The following is a 21,895-nucleotide window of genomic DNA, read 5'->3' on the forward strand; positions in this document are numbered from 1 at the left end:
TTAGTCTCTTTATTTTAACATGGCAGAATGGGCCCCTGCCTTGAACTCCAGACTTATGGATACTACATATCAACTGGTAATTTGTTTGATAGCTAATTTATGATGACATTGGCACAATTTGTTTTGTTAATCTGTACTCATATGATGCAAATGTCTAACAAAAAAATAAAGTACTGTATGTCTTTAATCTGATTACCATAAACAACAATTTTTTGGTCATATTGTTAATTCCAACGTCAAGAATGAACCTTTAAGAAATTGATTTTGTACATGTGTAAAATATGTAAAAAACACATGTACCCTTCATTTATCACAATAAAAGGATGTTCCATGTGATGAATATGTAAATGTTAATGTTTTGTGGACTATAATTATGCATAAAAGTGTCCTGTGTGTATTTTTTGAATTACACCCCATCAAAACAGGCACACTTTTTATAGAGGGCATACCTGCCATTATAAAAGCAGAAATATGTCCCAGAATATGTTTCAAAGTCTGACTCAATGAAACTTAATCCATATTATGCTGTTATTATGTCTGTAGTTTTTGGAAACATGTTTGCTTTGAGTTTCACATTTCTTGAAATGCAAGTGAGGAGTTTTTGTCACTAATTAATGTGACTAATCACTGTGGTAAAAACCATAAGTAGGCTTACTGTCTTGTACACTGTATGTGTTAACCCGTTGAAGCCAGCGTACTCATTGTATAAACAGTTTAAAATGATAAAGCTGCTTCTAGCCACAAGTTAAAAAAAAATCTAAAGAAAAATCTAAATCTAAAAATTACAATTTTAATTTTTGCAAAAAAACAATAGGAGTCAGTGTTTGAGGTTAAAGAGTGCCATATGCCCTCAGGTGTTATAGGAATACCTGGCTCAGCCTGGTTTCCGTTTTCCTTGTTTGGCTTTTCACCTGCAGCAACCTGCATGTTGGGGGTGTTACCATTTACTGATTTACCAAACATGATTGTGCTTCTGTTGGCATGTTGATGACATCTGGATGCAGACAAAAAACATGATGCTCAGTAGAGTGTTACACAGATAGGAACTGTCAAGGGAAGTGTTCACATTAATCAGAAACATGGATGACGACAGGAGCTTACCCAAGTGAGTAGAGACTTTATTAATTAAAGCTGACATATCTCTATTATTTTATATAACTGTTTTTACCAATATAAATCACTTATTAGTTAGTAACTCAAGCCAGGAATCAATGATGAATGTTTTTATTTACTTTATTACCAATATTTAACTTCTTCATTCTGAAAATTACTAAAAGTGTCTGAAGTCATTGTTGATCCATACAGTGATTAATTAAAAAAACAACAACTCTATTCTGATAATATTATTGCTGGAATGGAAGGAACACTTATCATTACACTTAAATCAATCAAGTTTGATTGAACTCTGACAATTTTATCCAAAGCAATTCTGTCTTTTAAACAATTATTTAACCAGTGAGTTTAACGTTTGTGACACATTATGATGTTCAGTTGATATGTACATATCCAGGTTCACTAGGTTCACTTTATTTGTCATTCTTACGCAGGTACATAAAAACGAAATACTGTTTCGCAAGTTAAAACACTTAAAAGAGAACAGTGCAGGACTCTCTCAACAACAGAGCCGCTGATGATTAAAGGAGGATAGTGGGCTGCCTGAGCCTTCCTAAAGTCAATTATCATCTCCTTTGTTTTTCCTGTGCTGAGAGAGAGATTGTGTGAATTGCACCAAGTCATCAGGGTCTCCACCTCATCCCTGTATGCTGATTCATCTCCATTTGTGATGAGGCCCACAACGGTCGTGTCATCAGCAAATTTAATTATGTGGTTGGTGTTATGATTGGCAGTACAGTCATGCGTCAGCAGGGTAAAGAGTAGTAGGCTCAGAACACATCCCTGTGGTGATCCAGTACTCACTGTGATGGTGTTGGATGTCCTGCTGCTGATTTTGACAGTCTGCTTTCTCTCTGTGAGGAAGTCCAGGACCCAGTTGCAGGTGTAAGTGCTCACTCCCAGCAGCTGCAGTTTCTCCACCCGCTGCTGTGGCTAGATGGTATTAAATGCCGAGCTAAAATCAATTAGCAGGATCCTGGCGTAGGTGCTCTTGTCTTCCAGATGAGTGAGGGTGAGGTGAAGCAGGGTGGATATGGCATCCCATATATTTTTTTTCTTTTTTTCTTTTGGTCATTTTGTGTGTCTTTAAGGATTTTTTTTTATCACTTTAATTTGAGTGACAATTTGTAAGTGAAGGCCAGGGGCCCTTGACACTTCAGCCCCCAGGTAGGCCACCTCAGTAATCCATTTATGGTCATAGCCATCTTTTTTGACACTAATTGTTATTCAGTGGAAAAGTCACTTTTTTATGCTTCACTTTTTGGCTTTGCTGGATTGGATTGTAGTCAGTGGTTCATGATATTGAACTGACTGAAGGCACATTTATGTTAAAATGGTTTTTGATAGAACAGTTCCTTTATCTACAAACAGAGCTACATTAAATAAATAAATAAAAAAACAACACAAAAATTTAGCATGCTATACCTTGATGATATCCAAATAAATAAAAAAATAAAAACGTGACATATTTATCAAGCTATAGATATATCTATCTGTACATCTATTCCCCTCTTTCTTTGTTTCAGTATATGTATATATTATATGAGATTAAAAAAAAAACAAATAAAAAAAGCAACTTATGTGTTACCTACCAACATATCTAGTTACTAAACCTGCTTCATACCTCGCTACAAGTCATTGTCCTTTAAAAGTGCAGAACTAAAGTACTCCTAACCTCAGCTGGACGGAGTTTTACATTTTGGTGTGTTCTTTTAAGGAGGCCGTGGGATTCCTGCCAAGAGATCCCCATCATTGAAGATGAACAGACGCCATGGAAAATGATCAAACTACTGAAGTGCATTTCTCTCTGTGTGGTCGCTGTGATTGTGTTTGGGTTGGCTCTGTGTAGCAAGGTTTGTTCTTTGTTCTATTTACTGACCCGCTGTGCACAAAAACACATATTCACTTATATTGACTTGTATAGGGGAAATTATCTGAATTGAATCTTGATTTAGTGGGACTGCAGATAGCAGCCCCCCAAAGCTATCAATATTTTTGCTTGAGCCTCCCTGAGTGACTGGCAGAAAATACATGACCCTCCCTTCACCATTACCTCCCTTCACCACCTTCACCATAAAACTTACCCTTTAATGTTTGAAAGTTAAAAGTTAAAAGTTGAATATGAAATCCTGAAGTTAAAGAAAAGCCTCGGTTTTTCACTCTTGTCGTGCATGCTGGTCATGCACACCATTTATTTTTGGCCAAAGTTGAAATGAGACATAGAATAACATGATTTTGATAAGATAAAACTATTTTTACCTCAAATTCGCTTATGTTTTGAATTTTTTTCCTGATGGAAGCGTTCATAGCACATGCGGTGTCCAAGGACCATTGGAAATTTGAAAATCCACGGGTTAAGAGGGCATGTTTTCTTTAAAACTTTTCTTCGGTGGTAAAATAAATACAATATATCACCATTTAAAGCTGTATGCCCCTCCCCTTAGCCAAAATTAAAAACCTTAAAAAAAAGTCCCAGTGCTTAAAAAATTATTTGACATGCCTTCCCTTTTTGCACCCCCCCCCCCCACCCCCCCCCCCCCCCTCCACAAGTAACAAACTGTTCAATCTGCTCATCATAAATCCACTGGTGTAAAGTAGTGGTTAAAGTTTCCAGATTATCTCAAATAAAAGTACGTTATTTCACTGTATTGTCTCTCTTTTACATTCTATAAAGCACTTATATCTTTCTGTCTTGCCTCGACTTCCTTCTCTGTTTCAGACGTCTTTCCTCCTCCTCATCACTTTGTCCAGTGAAGGCACCAAGACCCTCCCAGATGAGCAGAAACCTGTTGCTCTGCTGTGTATTGCCTGTGCTCTCATCGCTTCAAGTGTGCTTCTCTTACTAAAGAGCCTCTGGAAAGCATGTTACAAAACCTCAAAGCTGCCGGCCAAAAAAACTGCAGCTTTGGTGAGAAAGATTTCTAAACTGCTCTTCTTTTTTTGGGGGGGGGGGGGGCTGCTAAAAAGGTATAAGTTTACAATGATGACCCTTTTAATGTAAAACTGAGCTAATGCTTGAGGAGAATATGTGCACCTAGAAAAGCTCAAACAACAAAGTATTTTTCTTGAATATATTCAATGATCTAATTCTGCTTCTTCTTCAGGTTCTGTTCTTCGAATTCGTGGTGGCTATGGGTGCAGCGATCCTCACCATCGTGGCAATGCCACACTTGGACATTGTGACCAATGTGACAATACTGAGTGGTGTAGCCGTTCTCTCTGCACTCCTACAGGTTATCGCTCAATGCACTGCCAAAGAAAGAAACCGCTTCCTGGTGCCATCCATCACTGCCTTCCTCCTCCTTTTGCTTGGATATGTCCTCTTTCTCTTCTTATACATTACGAAGGATCCTACTGATACCAAGATGGCCATTTGGGTGGGTCTGGCTGTTGGCGGGTGCTTCTTGGTGTCTTTCAACTGGTGGGAAAACTACTTGAGACTGATCAGTGAGAACAGCAGCTCTGTTTCACTCAAAGAGCTGTATAGAGACACAAGAAAGTGCCAGAACATTCTGAACATTCTCTCCAGCCTGCTCAGGATCGTGGTGACTGCCTGTGTGATTGGCGCTTATGTGCCTCTGGCCCAAATGGACTGGGACGTTGTGACCTCCATACCGAGGCGTGAAACAAAAATTATAGCCATTATCATTGGGGTCCAGCTGATCTCCTCTGCACTCTGCCACTGGTTCTCTTTGGCAGCCTGCAAGATGCATGCCCTGCGACGGTGCTTCATCCTTCCTTTGTACCTGGCCTCTCTGGCAGTCATGGTTCTGTTCATCGTCCCCGTTATTGTTTACTATCAAGACTACAGAATAAGTCTGAATGGGACTGAGAGCACCAACTTTACAAACTACTGCAGTGTAGTTGTGGATGGAAGAAACCTAATCTTGAACGGCAGTGTGTTCCCTGAGCTGGTTTTGGATGTTACACACACCCTGTGCTTCCTGGACATGTCCAGTATAGCTGACATTGGCTTACTGACAGGTAATAAATGTTTTACAACTTGTACAGTTTTCATCCACTTGAATTGCATGTATGATAAGTTATGGAGGGTTCAAATTTAGGTCACCATGTCCTTTTCTGGCTTCAAAAATATTGAGAGGATTTAAAGTCCCTTTTCTTTTTTTAAAGAAACATTGCTGACATTAAACATTTACCTATTTTGGTTGCTGCCTTTTCTCTTGTGGCCTAATGGAAAATAAATGGATTAACTAAGAGAATCAGTGGCTAGTGTGACAAGAAAAGTGGACAAAAGTAAATTTCAGCATTTTATTGTACCATAAAACAATGTTTCCTTACGCTCTGTAACAATAAGTTACATACTTAAAGCAGAAATATGTAGGTTAGGTTTAGAAAGAGACACATGGCCACAACATACTTTAAAACAACCCAGCGTTAACTTGTTCTGTCACCCATTCACTACCCAACCTGTCTCTTTCTGTGCATTGGTCACATGGTCCCAGCCTTCCCAAATGGGATAAACACAAATTACTGGCTCATGATAACATGGGATATATACGAATGTTGGTGCAATACTTTTTGTAGGTATATGTACAAACAGTGTATGAGAACAACCTGCATATAAACTCTGTCACAGATTAAATGACTGCCTGAGGATTAGAAAGTATAGTTTTCCTTAAATCTTGTCATCCATCTTTCCTCAGGCTCAGCCGTGTCCTGGTGGCTTGGCCTTGTGTTGGCCACTCTTCACCTCTGGTACCTCAGTCTGTATCGTATCCAGAGGACTCAGAACCTTTTCATCAGGAGGCTGTATGAAGGAGGATTTTTAGAGCAGTCCCTGCTTCTAAACACTCGATTCGACATCCAGACGACTGCAAAACGGAAACAGTAAGTGTGGGTTCTGTGTGTGTGTGTGTAGGGAAGATCAGGAATGCCCTACGCGTCACATAAAGACAGATGAACAGAAAGCATGTCAGAAAAATCCCTCCGAACATACTTAGGTCACTTTTTCATGGTGGAGTTACATAAGTGTCAGGGTTAGGATTGGCTATGTGTTGTTTGGTTGGTGTGAGGTATCAAAAATGCCAATCTTATCTTTTCCAGATTCCAACCACTAGACCCAGTGAAGGTGTTCCTATGTGCAACCATGTGGCATGAAACCTACGATGAGATGATGAAGATCATCATTTCAATATTCCGGTAAGGTAACAGAGACAAGAAATGATCAGTGACTAACGTCTTCCTGGAAAACATGAGCTGTCATTTCGTAAAATATCTCTATTGCAGTGTGACAACCTCCAGTTTGATTGGAATAGAATTCCCATTTGATTCTTTAAGCCTCAATTTAACATCATCACATATGTTTCACGTGATTTTTGTAACTCTGCAGACTGGATGAATACAGGCCAAAGACTGAAGGAGAAACAAATGATGTGAATTTTGAAGCCCATATCTACTTCGACGATGCCTTCAGAAATGTTCCCGGTAGTCAGGGGCGCCACGTCAACACATACGCAGAGATGCTTGTGGGAATTATCAGAGAAGTCTACGGGTAAAAACTGTGAAACTCAAGCTTGATTTTATGAAAAAATAAAGAAATGAGATATCACAGTAATTAGACTGCAACTGTAATTTTACAGATTGTCACGTTAAATGCAACTTAAGTATGTTTTTTTTGCCCTCTGTCACCAGCATCTTCTTAAACATAGATAAAAGCCTCTTCAAAAATCAGCAGCAGATCCCTGATCAGAAGGTCATCAGGACGCCATACGGAGGGCGTCTGGCGGTCACCATGCCTCATGGAAACAGTTTGGTGGTCCACTTTAAGGACAAGCAACTCATTCGTCACAAGAAGAGATGGTCTCAGGTGGGGGAAAATGATGCAACACAGTGTAAATAGTTTGTAACATTTAAGTGTCAAATCATATAAGGTCATTGCCATTCCTTTACTGCGTCTGCTTGCTGATTACTATTTGATATTTTACAGGTTATGTACTTGTACTCTCTCCTGGGCTGGAAAGTTGGAGCCAAGTATTATAAAAGGTGGATGAAAGGAGAGGACAAGGTTGAGCTGAAAAAAGAGCTTCAGGTGAGATTAGGGAAAACACGTGGATGCACACACACATGAACCAGTGCACACATTACATCATCTTACTATATAATGAATGACGAAAAGAGGCTCATGGGAGGATGGGAATGAAGCAATATTACATCAATTAGCCAAAGGGGAGGCGCTATAGCAACCAATTGAAATTGCAAACTTTGAATGGGCATATCTCATGCCCCGTATGTCGTAGAACCCATAACTTCTGGTTATATAGATTTTCCGCCATTTTGAATTTTTTGAAAAACACTTAAAATTGATCTCTTCCTAGGAAGTTTGACCGATCTGCATGAAACTCTGTGAACAAAATCTAGGGACCAATATCTAAAGTTCCCTCTTGGCAAAAGTTGGAAAACTTACTAAAACTGAGCTTCTATAAGGCAATGAATATTGTGGAGGGCGTGGCTCATCACATAAAGGTGTATAACATCTCAAGGGTTTCACTGATCACCACGCAACTTTGTAGGCATATGACCACACATAATCTGAGGGGACCCCTCCATTATTGACCTGATCAAACAAAATGGGGGCGCTAGAGAGCTAATTTCTTATCTAGGCCTAACCGCCATATTAATTTTTACTAAACTTGGTAGATATGTAGAACAGGACACCTCAAGGTGACTGGAGAAATTTAATTCTAATTGGCAACTGGGTGGCACTATAACAACAGAAAAATGCTCTGTGGCCGAATGTTTTTTGTTTTGTTTTTTTTTCTTCTAATTTTTGGTATGACTAAGTCATGGTATGGTATGCTGTACATAATCACGGAAACTGTCAGTGTGGCATTCTGTCAGTCAGTCAGTCATTCTACCAGTGCGCCCCACTTTTAAGTCAATACAACATATAAACACTTTAACTATCTGCCTTTCAATGTGCTACCTCAACTGCTAATGTACAGTTTTAGCCCACTAACTATCCCACTATTGGCAACGGTACTACTGTACTTTCAATAAAGCAATCGTACTATCAAATTCACTAAAACTCTGTCTGAATACATTGCTCTCCTTAATAGGTTCAGTTGACTATTTAATCTGCAATTTCCTATGACCTGTATCCCAAACACACACCATGTGAAACTGTACGTGGGCAACTGTGCACTCAATGGGTATGGACTAGTTATTTATTAATATGTGAAAAGTAGCTTAATGCTTCTGACTGCATCTGCTCCTTCAGAAAGAGAAGCACAACACCTACCTCCTGGCTTTAGATGGTGACACAGATTTCCAGCCGGCTGCTGTGATGCTGCTCATTGATCGTTTGAAACTGTACCCACGTGTCGGGGCAGCGTGTGGCAGGATTCATCCCACTGGATCAGGTTGGTCAAACACTCTAGAAGGAGAGGGATCATTAATAACCAGACCAATCAGCAAACATTTGAAAGAATTTGAGGACCTGAAATGTATTTATGCCAAAAATTGATCTTGGTCGATAGTTGGTGTTAGACGATTAAATGCCGGGATGCTATTGTCAACTGCATGTTAGAGGGTTTTATGTTGTTTGGTTTTAAAAGGCAACTACAAAATGTACTTGACAGTGTAAAGTTAAAGGAGCTCTATACAATATTCAGAGCACTCATTCAGCAGTAAACCATTATATGCTATGTAAAGATATAGGGAGTAAGGATGCCCTGAGCAGAGAATGAAGTCACGCTACCTTTGTTTTTGTTGTAATCTGAGCTTCTCTGTTCTTTGTTATCAATCAGTCTTTGTCACATGGAATTATACAATTTACAACTCCAGTGAAATGAGATTCCGTCAGCTCCTTTAACTTGTGCACTGTAATTTAGTTATTTTTTTGCATCTTCTGGCATTGTAGGTTGATGCCTTATATTTGTCCATGTTTTTGGATGGTTCTGGTAATCCATGGTTTCTGGCTTTGGCATAATTTAACTGTTCAAACCTTGACCTGGCTAGCTAGCATTTAGCTAGCTAGAAGTCAGAGGTAGGAGAATTTACAGACAGGTGAGTTGATTTCCGATGAGTGACTTGACCCCCACGGTCCAAGCCAACCACAAAGAGCACCATCAAGACATGCAAAATACTATAGAAATATGAGCCTAAATTTAGCACATATTTAGCAGGGCTGACAAGAGAAGCGACTGAAGTGTCTACGCCTACTAATGCCTATAGACGTATGTGTGGTAGATGGTCGGACTGGACTGCACATGTATGTTAGTGCCTGTAAGTCCCTGTGTGTGTATCCCACAAGCTAGCTCATTGCAGGTGTTCTGCACTGCACTGATTTGGCTGTAACCACTGATAACGGGATGGTGGAATTGTGGAATTCCCAGCCCTGGTTAACACTGATTATGTTCTTAGCATCATTAACTGCTAGCTGCCGGCTCAGCCACGTCCATGTTGAGAGCCATATGCAAACAACCTCTAAATCATAGACCCACTCTGAATATTGTTTACAGCTCCTTTAAAGTAAGAGATGTCCAAAGCTAATTCATGTATTACAATGCCAGACCATGCCACGTGCATCCATGTGTTGCCCCTTTTTGCCAATAAACTGCTGTTATTTGGCTTATGACCAATCTGTCCACAAAGTGATGGGTAGGTATCGCAGCTTTTTTAGCGTTTTGTTTTTTTTTTTTTTTTGGTGTATTTTGATCCTCTTTCTACTTTAAACTAATTCACTTTAACACATTTTGTAGAAGGCTCTTCAAAACAAAGACCTGTCTTAGATAGATACACAGTAGCAGCTAATGTAGTAACAGCTTTGTATTTCCCTGACAGGTCCCATGGTGTGGTACCAGAAGTTTGAATATGCAGTGGGCCACTGGCTCCACAAGGCAGCAGAGCATGTGTTTGGCTGCGTGCTGTGCAGCCCTGGCTGCTTCAGTCTGTTCAGAGCAGCAGCGTTGATGGACGACAATGTGATGAAGAAATACACCATCAAATCCTCAGCGGCTCGACACTACATCCAGTTTGACCAAGGTATCTGAAAAATCCAAGGAGCAGTCAGCTGATGTACTACTACAACTGGCTGTGCACAAATTATGGATAAAGATAAAAGTCTCACCAAAACCAGAAGTAGTTTACCTGATAAAAACTTTAGTAATGTGGATTTAAATAAAAGTTAATGGTGTTGTGGTAGATTTGACACTGTTGATCTCTAATGGTCCTTGCAGGTGAGGACCGCTGGCTGTGTACTCTGCTGCTGAAGCAGGGATGGAGAGTGGAGTACAATGCGGCCTCTGACGCCTACACCAACGCCCCAGAGGAGTTCAAAGAATTTTACAACCAGGTAGGAGCCATTCAGATTTGTCAGCAGCTGAACTCTGGTCAGCACATGTTGCCAACATGTGAAAAACGTTAATAAAATTGTTTGTGCAACACTCTTTGGACCAGATTCAAGTGCCAAACCAGTTTTGGCTATTAAAAGAACTTTGCTCTATTGTGTACCGTCATAATCACTAAGGAGATAATTACCAGGTGTATGTCAACATGAAAAGGTCAAGTACAATTATTTCAGTAACTACAAGATTAATATTGTCTCAATTATGTAGATGTGAAATAAGATGTAAAATGAAATTAAAATGGATGTCAGCCATTACTTTGAAAAGATGCCCTTAAATAACTTAGCTGGTTAAGTTACTTAAATGACTGCAACAATAAAACATCACTTTCCACACCTTTTTGAATGAATGAATTAATGTGAGTCCATATCACACTTACATGGCATAAAATGGATCCTGTCATGTGTTTGTTGTTAGTTTATGCAAAAATGAAAATGAAAATATCAAGATATATAGCCAGCTTATTTTATATTTTTGCCCTATCCGTAGTAATTGCAAATATTTTTTTTGCAGGAAGAGAAATAATAGAAATAGTTTTGGTACTGTGCAAAGGTTAGTTCAGAAAATTAGCTTATTGTGGTTTTTTTACACCTTGACCAAGCAGCAACCCCCAGGCTGAAAAATGAAGCCAACACAAAAGTGACAAAAACTGCACTCTAATGGCTACGTGAGGCTGAGCTCTATACAATGCACAACTTTACAGCAGAAATAAAGATGTATACAGCCTAGAACAAAAATGATTTGGTCTCTATAGTTAAGTTTTTATCGTTCATCACAATTGTACAGGAAGTGAATTGTTATATAACTCACACGTTTACATTTTATTAAGGCCTAAAGTCATGCATAATCTAGGGACTGCTTTGGGTGACAGGTGGGTGCTGTCCGTTGACAAGTCGCTACCATGGCGTCAAGGGTGATTAGGTAATGTAATCGAGGCGTGACCCCAGATTCACAGAGTAAAGGCGTTGCCGTATCCGTTGCTATTTCAGTTCGTTTTAAGGTCATCAATTTAACTGTTACATTTTGGTCGCCTAAAAAAGTCTTGTTCAGTGTTTGGTTGTACTAAAAGATCCTCTAAGGAGTCCAGTTTTTCCAGTAAGTACATTTTGTACAAATAATTTTAATTATGTGTTCACTAGCAAAAATTAGCATTTGCATTATCACTGTTAACTACAGCTGTAAATGCACCATGCTACCCAAGCTGCTAGCTGAGGTTAGGGTTACCTCCACTCTCTCACCCAAATATGGTCACTTCTGGCTCAAAAATCAAAGACGGTGATGGCAGAAATGCCAAACGCAAGCCATCAGAATTGGAATCTACAAACCAATGGGTTACGTCAAGGCTATGTGGCTACTTGAGCATATTTTTCCCAGGTAGTCTACAAAATGTGATGATTCACTGGCATTTTTTACCTAACTAGAAACAAATTGGTTGTTCAACTGAAAGTACAGCAAGCTACAAATAACTTGATAATGCCGCCATCTTGTCTGACATTTTTCTATATAAGTCACACTACTGTTGCCATTTTCAGCGTCGGCGATGGGGACCATCCACCATGGCCAACATTGCGGACTTGCTGGGCTCTACCAACCTGATTTCCAAGAGGAACCCATCCATGTCCAAACCCTACATGTTCTACCAGCTCTTCAACTTGGCGTCGTCTATCCTGGCGCCTTCCACTGTCATCCTTATTATCGCAGGTCAGGCTTGCTTTAGAGTTATGTCATTTTCTTTCTGCCAAAAAAAAAAAAAAAAGATGTATTCATTAATGTTCAGAAGTTTATTTGGTTATGAAACAAAGTTAAAATCAAGTCATCATTTAATAACCTACATCTGAATCAATCATTTCAGTGACATTATAATAAATGGAAATTCTAGCATTTATCACTATAGTGATTAAAGGTTAATGCTAATGTATGGATGTGGTTAAGTAAATTAGATCATCATAACTTAAAGGGATAGTTCTGATTTTTCAATGTGGGGTTGTATGAGGTGCTTATGTCCATAGTCAGGGTATTACCTACAGTAGATTGTAGTCGTCATGCCCACAGTTTGGGGAAGCAGACAGGAGCACTGACATGGAAGCTAAGCCATGTCAGTACTGTTTTGGACAGGGGTCAGCAACAAAATGTATTTTAGCCAACTAAAAAACATATCAGTTTAAGTGTACGCTGTGTTCAGAATATTTTCACTGCTTTACCTTGCCATCAGACAGCCCTTTCTAACAGGGAGCTGAAGTGATTATCTACACTCATACATTCATTTCCGTGGCTGCTTATTCTCTTGACGGTCGTTGGGGGGGCTGGAGCCTATCCCAGCTGACAGGCGAGAGGCAGGGAACACCCCGGACAGGTCGCCAGACTATTGCAGGGCTATCACATAGAGACAGACAACCATTCACACTCATATTCAGGGCTCCCTCCTGGGATCGAACCAGTGATGGCGACAGTGCTAGTCACTAGGCCACCGTGCCGTACGCTCTTTTTTAGTGAGTTTACTTTGCAGGACACTGAAGTTGCTGGTCTTCCGCTGCCTTGATTTGTGTTATTTTGTGATGAAGCAACATAAGTTATAATAACATAAACAAACTTACTGAATGAGGCAGCTGATATTCAGCAACTCCCGTGTTCTGTGGGGTAAAATTACTTTTTTTGTCAAAGGACTGAAGTTGATTTTTTTAGTTGGCCAGAATACATTTTGCTGCTGCTCCTGCCCACAGCAGTAAATTACTTTGCTTCCGTGATGGTACTCCTGCCTGCTTCTACAAATTGGGTGTGTGCCAATCACCATCTACTGTTTGTATATAATAACTATGAATAAGTGCCTCAAACAATCCATCTTAAAAACAATCTCAACCATCCCTTTAACGGTGTGGTTGTTAAACCTGTTCTTTTGTTTGTCTCTGTCAATCATTCAGGTAGTTTGACTGTGCTGCTAGACGTTCACCCCAGTGGTGCTCTGATCATGGCAATCATACCTCCGGCTGTCTTCCTCGGCATCAGCTTCAAGATCAAGTCAGACATTCAGATTCAAATTGCAGCAGTCATGAGCATCCTGTACGCCTTCCTCATGATGATAGCAGCGATTGTCATAATAGGTACATAAACATGACAGTCAACAAAGCCTGTTTACACTTAAAGGCTCCTGCCTTCTAAGCCTCATTTTCCATCTGTTTTTCTCCCATCAGGCAACATGGTGCGGGACCAAACCATCATGAATCCAAGCAGTCTCTTCATCATCGCCCTTGCCAGCTTTTACCTCTTTACTGCACTTTTGCATCCTCAGGAGATTGGCCTGGTGATCTATGGCTTGCTTTACATTCTGTGCATCCCCAGCGCCTACCTGCTGCTGGCTATTTACTCCATGGTTAACATGAACAACGTGTCCTGGGGCACCAGGGAGACAGCTCCTGCTGCTGGAGCCGCCAAATCTGCAGCCACCACTCCACAAACCAAAGCCCAAAAAGGTAGATAGTAGTTGTAACCTGAAAAATGATTAGAATATATATTGTGCAAACATCAACCTTCAAAACAATAAAACCCCCAAATATTATAGCCAGTTATAACTCTTTTCATGTTTGAGTAAACTTTCATTCATGTGTAATACCATTAATCATGTCTTTATGAAATGTATTCACCTTGATTTTAGTAGAAAAAGCATCAAATTAAAGTCAGTTCTTGATAAACTACATAAGTTTTAGGGGATTGGTTGATAAGAGTTCTAAAATAGGCAAAAAATGACCATTACATGTTTTATTACATCTACTACACAATATTGTTACACAACCATTACATGGTTGCACTGTCAGCACTAAAGGTTTGGACGAAGGCCATTATTTTTTAAAAGCTGCTTCACTGTATGTTTGACTTGAGCTGATACTGACTGTTACTCTTTCAGCCAAAAGCGCCTTTATACGGTTTTTCTCACGGGCCAAATGCTGTAGAAAGCTCTGCTGTAGAGGCAGTGAAGATCAAGAACGCATCCTTAGCCAGGAGAATCTGAGCATGGAGGCAATGGAGCCTGAACCTCAACCCCAGAACACTATTGTGGATGATGTGAGCATGCCTGTGGAGGAACAGAGGTGAGAAAAGTAAAATAAAAGTATGTATATGCAGCATGTTTAGGATACATTTACACTGTCAATTTGCAATGTGCAAATTATATGAACTAACTGGTTTGTTTCTTATATTTCTTGTTTTGTTTAAGGCGAGAGGAGCCTGCATTCACCTGCCCTAACCAAAGTAAGTCCTCGTATGAGGCAATTTAGCAAAAATAAGTTGTAAAAATTAATGAGTCACATGCGTTCATGTTGTGTACTATTTTCCCATCTTCCTCTTTTCTCCAGATTGGGTCGAACAACTGCAGAGTTTGTCTGCTGACATGCGTCTACAGGAGGATACCCTCAATGAGGTGTGAATATCTCAATTTATCACTGTGTAGCCCTTTTAACACAGACACCGCGCTATATGAAAGCTATAAGGTCCCTTTATTACACCGCCTTAGCCACCCTTTGAGTGATTTTAGATAGCATGGTGGCATCGTGCAAGCAAATGAGCCATGATGCGTGATGTTTAACACAACAGCCTCAGCCCCAAGTATGAACTGTATATGTAACGTGTGTTGACAGTGCTTTATAAATAATAACAATAGCATTTCATGAAAATAACAATCTGTCGCTGTCCGATGAAAAACACATATCTCCACTTTTGATGATTTTGACTTTCTATGCGCTTTGATGGATACTTCTGACACCCAACAGAGATACATGTTGAATAGATTATGTAATAAAACATATTTCCATTGGTCATTTGGATACCCAATGCTAATGGTTGCAAGGGAATATTATGGACACTCCATGCACTGTAAAAAATCAAAATTGTCAAAAGTGGAGATACATGTTTTTCTTTTTTACGAAATTTTTTGGGCCATTTTGCCTTTAATGGACAGGACAGGTAAGCATGAAGGGGGAGAGAGAGAGAGGGGGGGATGACATGCAGCAAAGGGCCACAGGCTGGATTCGAACCTGCGCCGCTGCAGCAACAGCCTTGTACATGGGGCGCCTGCTCTACCACTAAGCCACCAAAGCCCAGAGATATGTGTTTTTCATCGGACAGTGACGAATCATTTATTGTCCCTGTTATATGGCGGTTGATCTCATCCTATGGTCAAAAGATTTGGAGCTGTTACCACCTTCGCTGTTGGCTTAAAGGCAAGACAACTCCATCCCCCCATTCAGTGATTGTACCTTTGATAAAGAACAGCGAGGTGGAATAACAGCACAACATTCCCTCCTTGAACAGGCAGTGTAAAAGGGACTTGTGTCTCTTTATTACCACTGCTAAAGATTGGGCATGATCACACATGTCTGTCCATTTGTTAATAAGGTAACAGCCATATTGGCAGGAAATTCATTGCAAAAGTAAGACACCCTTAAAGTTTGTCATCCTGTGATTGTCTGGGCCATATTTAATGTTTTTAATCTAGTGATATTTAATCCAGCACTGCAAACAGGCCAGAGTGGAATGTTGCATTAACATCTTTGCAGGTGGTCAGAACACTCAAGTTTTAAATGTTTATTTCATTTAAAACTTAGCCGGAGGTTGCAGGTGGATGCTGGGTAGAGGTGGGGCTGAAAGAGCAAGCAGCAGAACTGATGTAGGGCAGCAGCGGCATTGACAAGGGGAAGGAAGAGCTGGGAACATTTTGCAGCTTGAATAGACTGCCAAATTGGGAGGCTCTGTTTTGTAGATGACATATATTGAGAGTGATGTATGACGTTTATTGTCCATATTTGATGTTTTTTGGGAAGTAAAAATAATCTTACCTCATGAGGACTTTGGCATGCACCATTAAATACAGAAAGAAGCAGCATAATACACACATGAGGTGTAGCACTTTTTAAAATACTTTCTGTATTTCTCTGCAGGAGGAGGATCAGTTCTTCAGAGAGCTGATGGCCAGATACTTGGAGCCTATTCCTGAGAACAAAAAGAAACAGAAAGAAATGGCTGAGAACCTCAAGGAGCTGAGAAACAAGGTGACTATCAGAGTAATGTTTTAAACTGCATGTTGGTGATATGTTAAGATTATGCTGTTTGGTGTTTAATGCTGTCAAACGAATAACAATATAAAATTAATCTTTTCCCCTTTTTCCATAGATTACCTTCGTCTACTTCATTTGCAACGCCTTCTGGCTCATAGCGACCTTCACTCTCCAGGTCATAGACGTGCCCATCTTCATCCAGGTGCCAGAACTCGACACCAACCTGGAGTTCACCGGAGACTATATCTTCATCGACCCTCTGGGCTTCATGTTCATCCTGGCCTTCGCCTTGCTGGTGGTAGTCCAGTTCTTGGCCATGCTGTACCACAGGTCAGCTCAAATCAAAGGAGTGACTTCTTTTAAAACAGAGGTTGAAGTTTATGATAAATAAAGATCAGTTATTCCTTTCTAACTTTCTTGTTCTGTTCTTTTTTTGTTTGTTTGTTTGTTTGTTATATTGTTTCAGAATAAACACCCTGATCCATTATGTGGCCTACCTGGATACAGAGTCCCCAACTGAAAAACAAATACAACAACAGCCACTCATAGAGGTACATACAACAGCTATACTACTATTCCTTCCACTTTTACAGTTACTACTGCTGCCACTGCCATTGATGACTTTAAACTTGATGTATTTAAACAGTATACTTAATAAATGCATTTCAGTATACTGAAAATGTCCCATAATGAAGGAATGAAGGAAATTTTCGGCAAGGCAAAGTGAAATGAAATTTATTGATTACCAAGAGACAGTTGTAATATAACAGTGTAAATGCTTCAGCAAATCAGGACCAAACATAAAAATATAATCCAACTTGTTATTGTATCATTTGAAGGAATTATGTTGCGTTAAATGCAAGTAAATGCAGGTTGAATCAAGTGCATTTATATGTAACGTATTTCCCTTGCTGAGAACTGTATCACTCATATATCGACTTTTGACTACAGAGTGACACTATGTCCAAAGGAGCTATGAAAGGCACCGTTTGTTTTTTTTTGCTGAATTCCACGACCAGGTTAGCTATGTAGCATTAGTTACCATGGCGATCTAGCCAGGTTAAAAGAGACCCATTTCTGTGACATGGAAAACTCTGGCTTTAGACCAAGCAGCAACCTACGAGGCTGAAAAATAAAGCCAATATGGAAGTGTCAAAAATTGCAGTTCCTCTAATGGCCTCTTGGGGCTGGTTTGAGAAGCCAGTCAATCTTCAGAGACCCCCATGATACAATGCCCAACTTTATAGTGATGGGATTTCTCGTTCACTTGTGAGAGCCGGTTCAAAGATGCGGTTCATCCATTCGTTTTTTTGTTTGTTTGTTTTGTGTTTTTGCTGTGCGTGTTTGTGTGTGTGTGTGTGTGTGTGTGTGCGTGTGTGTGTGTGTGTGTGTGTGTGTTCCGGATCAAATAGTCTGAAATTAATGTATACAGAGTAAATTAAAGCAAAAAACAAAGAAATTAGGAATTGGCTCGTTCACTCTTAAGAGCCGGTTCACTCGTTCACTTCAAAGAGCCGGTTCAAAGACTCGGCTCGTTCGCGAACATCACATCACTTTACAACAGAAATAAATATGTTTACATTCTGGTATAAAAAACAGTTTTGGTCCCTTTAGCTAATTTCCCCCCTTCATGACAACTGTACAGGGGGTGCATTACTATATAATTCACCTGTTTATATTTAATCAAGGCTTAAAGCAGGGGTAGACAACCTGCGGCTCTGGAGCCATATGCAGCTCTTTAGCCCCTCTCCAGTGGCTCTCTGTGGCTTTGACTAAAGATATCCTATGAAAATGATTTTTTTTTTTTTTTGGTAGCATTTTCATTTCTATTTAACACTATTGTAGGCCTGAAGACAGTCTCACTTACTTCTTACTTACTGTAACCTATGCACTAGGCTTGTTAAAAAAAAAAAAAAAGTTTTCACATTTCGTCAAGTAAAATGTGCATCATACGTCTACAGCCTGTTGCTTTTCCTGTACATTTTGCCAGACCTCAACAGTGGTGGCTAGACTCAGAGGAAAAAACAGAATTTGATAGTGCATGTTTGCTTTAACCGCCAGTGTTAAAGTACCAAATAGTCATAAATAGCCCAATGCAGAGGATTCATCTTATGGTAAAACATATTTTTGTATGCTCATTACTTTAGATTTGATATGCAGTGTTACCATAAGGCTCAAAAAGTTTTGGACTTCCAGGCAGATTCTTTTGAATTATATTTGGTCAAAGATGGCTCTTTTGATAGTAAAGGTTGCTGACTCCTGGCTTAATGTTACACATGATTAAGGGCATGGCTGTTTTGGGTGACAGGCTGTCTGCAAGGCCTCACCACTGTCTATGAGTCACATCCACCCCTCACTCCTCCACAGTGCCAAATATGTTCACTTCTGCCTCCAAAAAGACACAACAGCGACGGCCAAAATGCTAGACTCGAAGCCTCAAAATGTGAGTCCCCAAACCAATGGGTGGCATCACAGCAGCTATGCCAAAGCACGATACTTTGTCAAAAATTTATGTGAAAGTACAGATTTTACAGTATTATCAATATTAGATGAAAAAGCAGCATTGAGACCAACCTATAACCTCAGATAAACTCAGGAAAACACATTTCATGCCCAACAATAAATCGCCAGGTTTCACCAGGAATTCTATAAACACGTTTGGCAACTCATATCCCCTCTGTTTAATAGAGTGGTCAGTCATTTCAAAGCCCTTGGATAGTGTTGGCGCTGTGATTCAGTCTTAATGTGCATGTTCTGAACATACTGTACAGTCTCTCCTTAATTAGATGCATCTCCTGAGTGACAAAGCCAAGTGACCAGTTAATGTGTCAGCCACTGATAGGTTCATAAGCTTTAAGTTGACAGCTAAGATTGATGGCAACGTATTCTATTATACCCCACCCTTCTAATACCATGGTTAGACTGGAAAAATTGTTGGCAGGTCATGTGTGCAAAGTTCTAGGTGTGGTAGCATTCATGGGATCATTTGAATTCCTGGCAGGTCAACGATGATGAAGACAAAAGCAGTGATTACCCAATCGTCCAAAGAAACCCTGACGGCGGAACTCTGGTGTAAACAAGGTAGAACTAACCTGTTTTTAGCACTTTGGAACAATAAGTACTGTATCTATGATTTAAAAGAAGCTACACTTAACTTATTTAAATTGTTTTCATTGAGTTGATTGATATTTTTAACAATCCAGTGCCTCTCATAAGACTAATGATAATGATTCCACCAAAACTGTAGAACCAGAACGACACAACCTCAGTTTGTGTGTGTCTTGTGTGTTTGTGTGTAAATCACCATGGCAACATCAAGGTCGTACATTAAATGCTGCTAATGACTGACAGCTAAGGCTCATTATTTTCAGTTTTTAATTAATGAAACATCTGGGTTGGTATTTGATTTGCATATAAAACGTAGATGACTAAAGAGAAAGTTGTTTTGATATAAAAATTGAGAGAACATTGGCCCCTTACAGAAAGAGTCAAAGACTGAAACTGAAAAAAAATTAGCCTTACTGGTGACGCAGTGAATCACTGTCACTTTATATGAAGGATGTGACTGATATTTTACTTCAAAATATCTTTTGCTGTGATGATTCTGCATTGACACTTGATTGTCATTTCAATACAACATGAAGAATGAAAAAGGACGAACTGAAGGCATTTCAGCCCACTCCCAACTCTTAATTAAATACAGGTGCTTTGTCAGTGGACATCAGTATCAGACACCAATGCACATAGGCACCCTCTGCGGCAGTATAAAACACACTGGCCAACTGGCAACCATCATAGTATACACAATAAGAAAGTCTGGACTTTCACCCAGAACCCTGTTTGTTTGCTGCGTGAAACCAAAAGTCAGTGGAGTTATTTTAATAACAATGTAGTGTGCGAGTATGTGTAGCATGCAGTGATGTATGTCGCGTGACGTTACACGATGTAAGCGACAACTCTACATATTTAATTGCCAAGCCATGTCTATTTGCAAATCTAACCAGTGCAGAGGATCAAAAAGGAGAGGCCGGAACTCCTTTTATTGAGGACAGGCAGGTTATAAGCTTGAGGTAACCAACCAGCACTCTGCATTAAGTGGGAAGTAATCAGGTTGTTGGCACCTGGAGAGAAAACAGTGGAGGGAGAGAGAAAGAAAAACAGGGAGGAGGAAGACATGGCACAAAAATGCCCTTTTCCCCTGCCTGGCATGCAGCAATGTTTTTGTTGCCTAAATTTAAGGAAATATACCAAAAATTAAATGTTTTACGTATGCTGTAAGTTTTTCCGAAAAAGACTCAGAACAGTACATTTCCTGTGAAAACGGGAAGCATGTTTTAAAACGACACAATCCATGTCACAAGCATAAATTGACACGCCATCCTTGAACATCCAAAACTGACTGAGGCTACTTACAGTAGTACATCATGTTTTGACTTGGTCCACTGACATAGTGGTGGTATTTGACGAGTTGGGATGAGAACTTGTTGTGCATATTTTCATTTTAATCACTTTTATTCCTGATTTTGTAATGTGCTATTACTGTTTGTTACACAGGTGCCTTGAAAAATCCTGTAGTTTATAAAGAAGGATGCTGGTCAGTGAGATGAACAGCAACAAATATTTAAATTGTGCTTTGATTTGTAACCAATAATGATGGTGTGTGAAGTTATAAATTATATATAATATTTAAAAACCTTTTAATTTAAACTTGATTATTGTCCTTACTTCTCAATAAAACACTTTGATTAACGTCTCTGATCTCATATTGTCTTGAATATTTAGATATTCTATTTTATGATCTACAATTTCAACATGACATTGATAGAAGTGCAGCGACATTACTCAAAATATGAATACAGTGAAAAACTAGAAAAGCACTCAGAGAGTGCAGACCTCCGCCAAATAAGTGATATTCCCTCCCCCTCTGCATCAGATTTTGCAGCCTGCATAACAATTACGTTATTTGTATAACTATCATTATTAGGTTATATGCCTTCACCATGGAGACACTGTGGTGTATTTATTTCGTTTTCATTTTGTACCAACACAGAATATAATGTTTTTTTGTATTTTTCACTTTCTTTTTTTCCAACACAGAACATTAATTTCAACTTTAGAATTACAACAATATTTAGCAAGTAGAACAAGACGTGCTTTATGGCAACCAGATGGCGCTATTTTCACTGTCTTAATTGCTGCTGAGGCTGTCAGACCATAGACTTTATTTATTATTTTATCCACTTTGCTTCAACCGATCATCACCAAAATATTATCATCTGTTCCTTTTCCCATTATCCACCTTTCCTGAAAATTTCATCAAAATCCGTTCATAACTTTTTGAGTTATTTTGCAGACAAATAAACAAACAAACAG

The 21,895-nt window shown here is 39.5% G+C and overlaps 1 protein-coding gene across 1 annotated transcript; it reads left to right on the forward strand.

Moving 5' to 3' along the window:
• Positions 1-987: 987 nt before the first annotated feature.
• LOC117263440 (chitin synthase chs-2-like) lies at positions 988-21,275 on the forward strand. The gene is made up of 22 exons (XM_033636760.2): positions 988-1,105; positions 2,831-2,966; positions 3,833-4,021; positions 4,218-5,097; positions 5,778-5,961; positions 6,178-6,273; positions 6,464-6,625; positions 6,766-6,940; positions 7,061-7,162; positions 8,351-8,492; positions 9,916-10,116; positions 10,311-10,426; positions 12,011-12,179; positions 13,397-13,576; positions 13,667-13,945; positions 14,377-14,560; positions 14,686-14,720; positions 14,825-14,889; positions 16,406-16,516; positions 16,638-16,852; positions 16,989-17,073; positions 19,524-21,275. The coding sequence occupies exons 1-22, from the start codon at positions 1,080-1,082 to the stop codon at positions 19,596-19,598; spliced, it is 3,807 nt and encodes a 1,268-aa protein (XP_033492651.2). The 5' UTR covers positions 988-1,079; the 3' UTR covers positions 19,599-21,275.
• Positions 21,276-21,895: the final 620 nt, after the last annotated feature.

Source organism: Epinephelus lanceolatus, chromosome 16 (genome assembly GCF_041903045.1).
Source record: "Epinephelus lanceolatus isolate andai-2023 chromosome 16, ASM4190304v1, whole genome shotgun sequence".
In the NCBI taxonomy this organism is placed as follows: Eukaryota; Metazoa; Chordata; class Actinopteri; order Perciformes; family Serranidae; genus Epinephelus; species Epinephelus lanceolatus.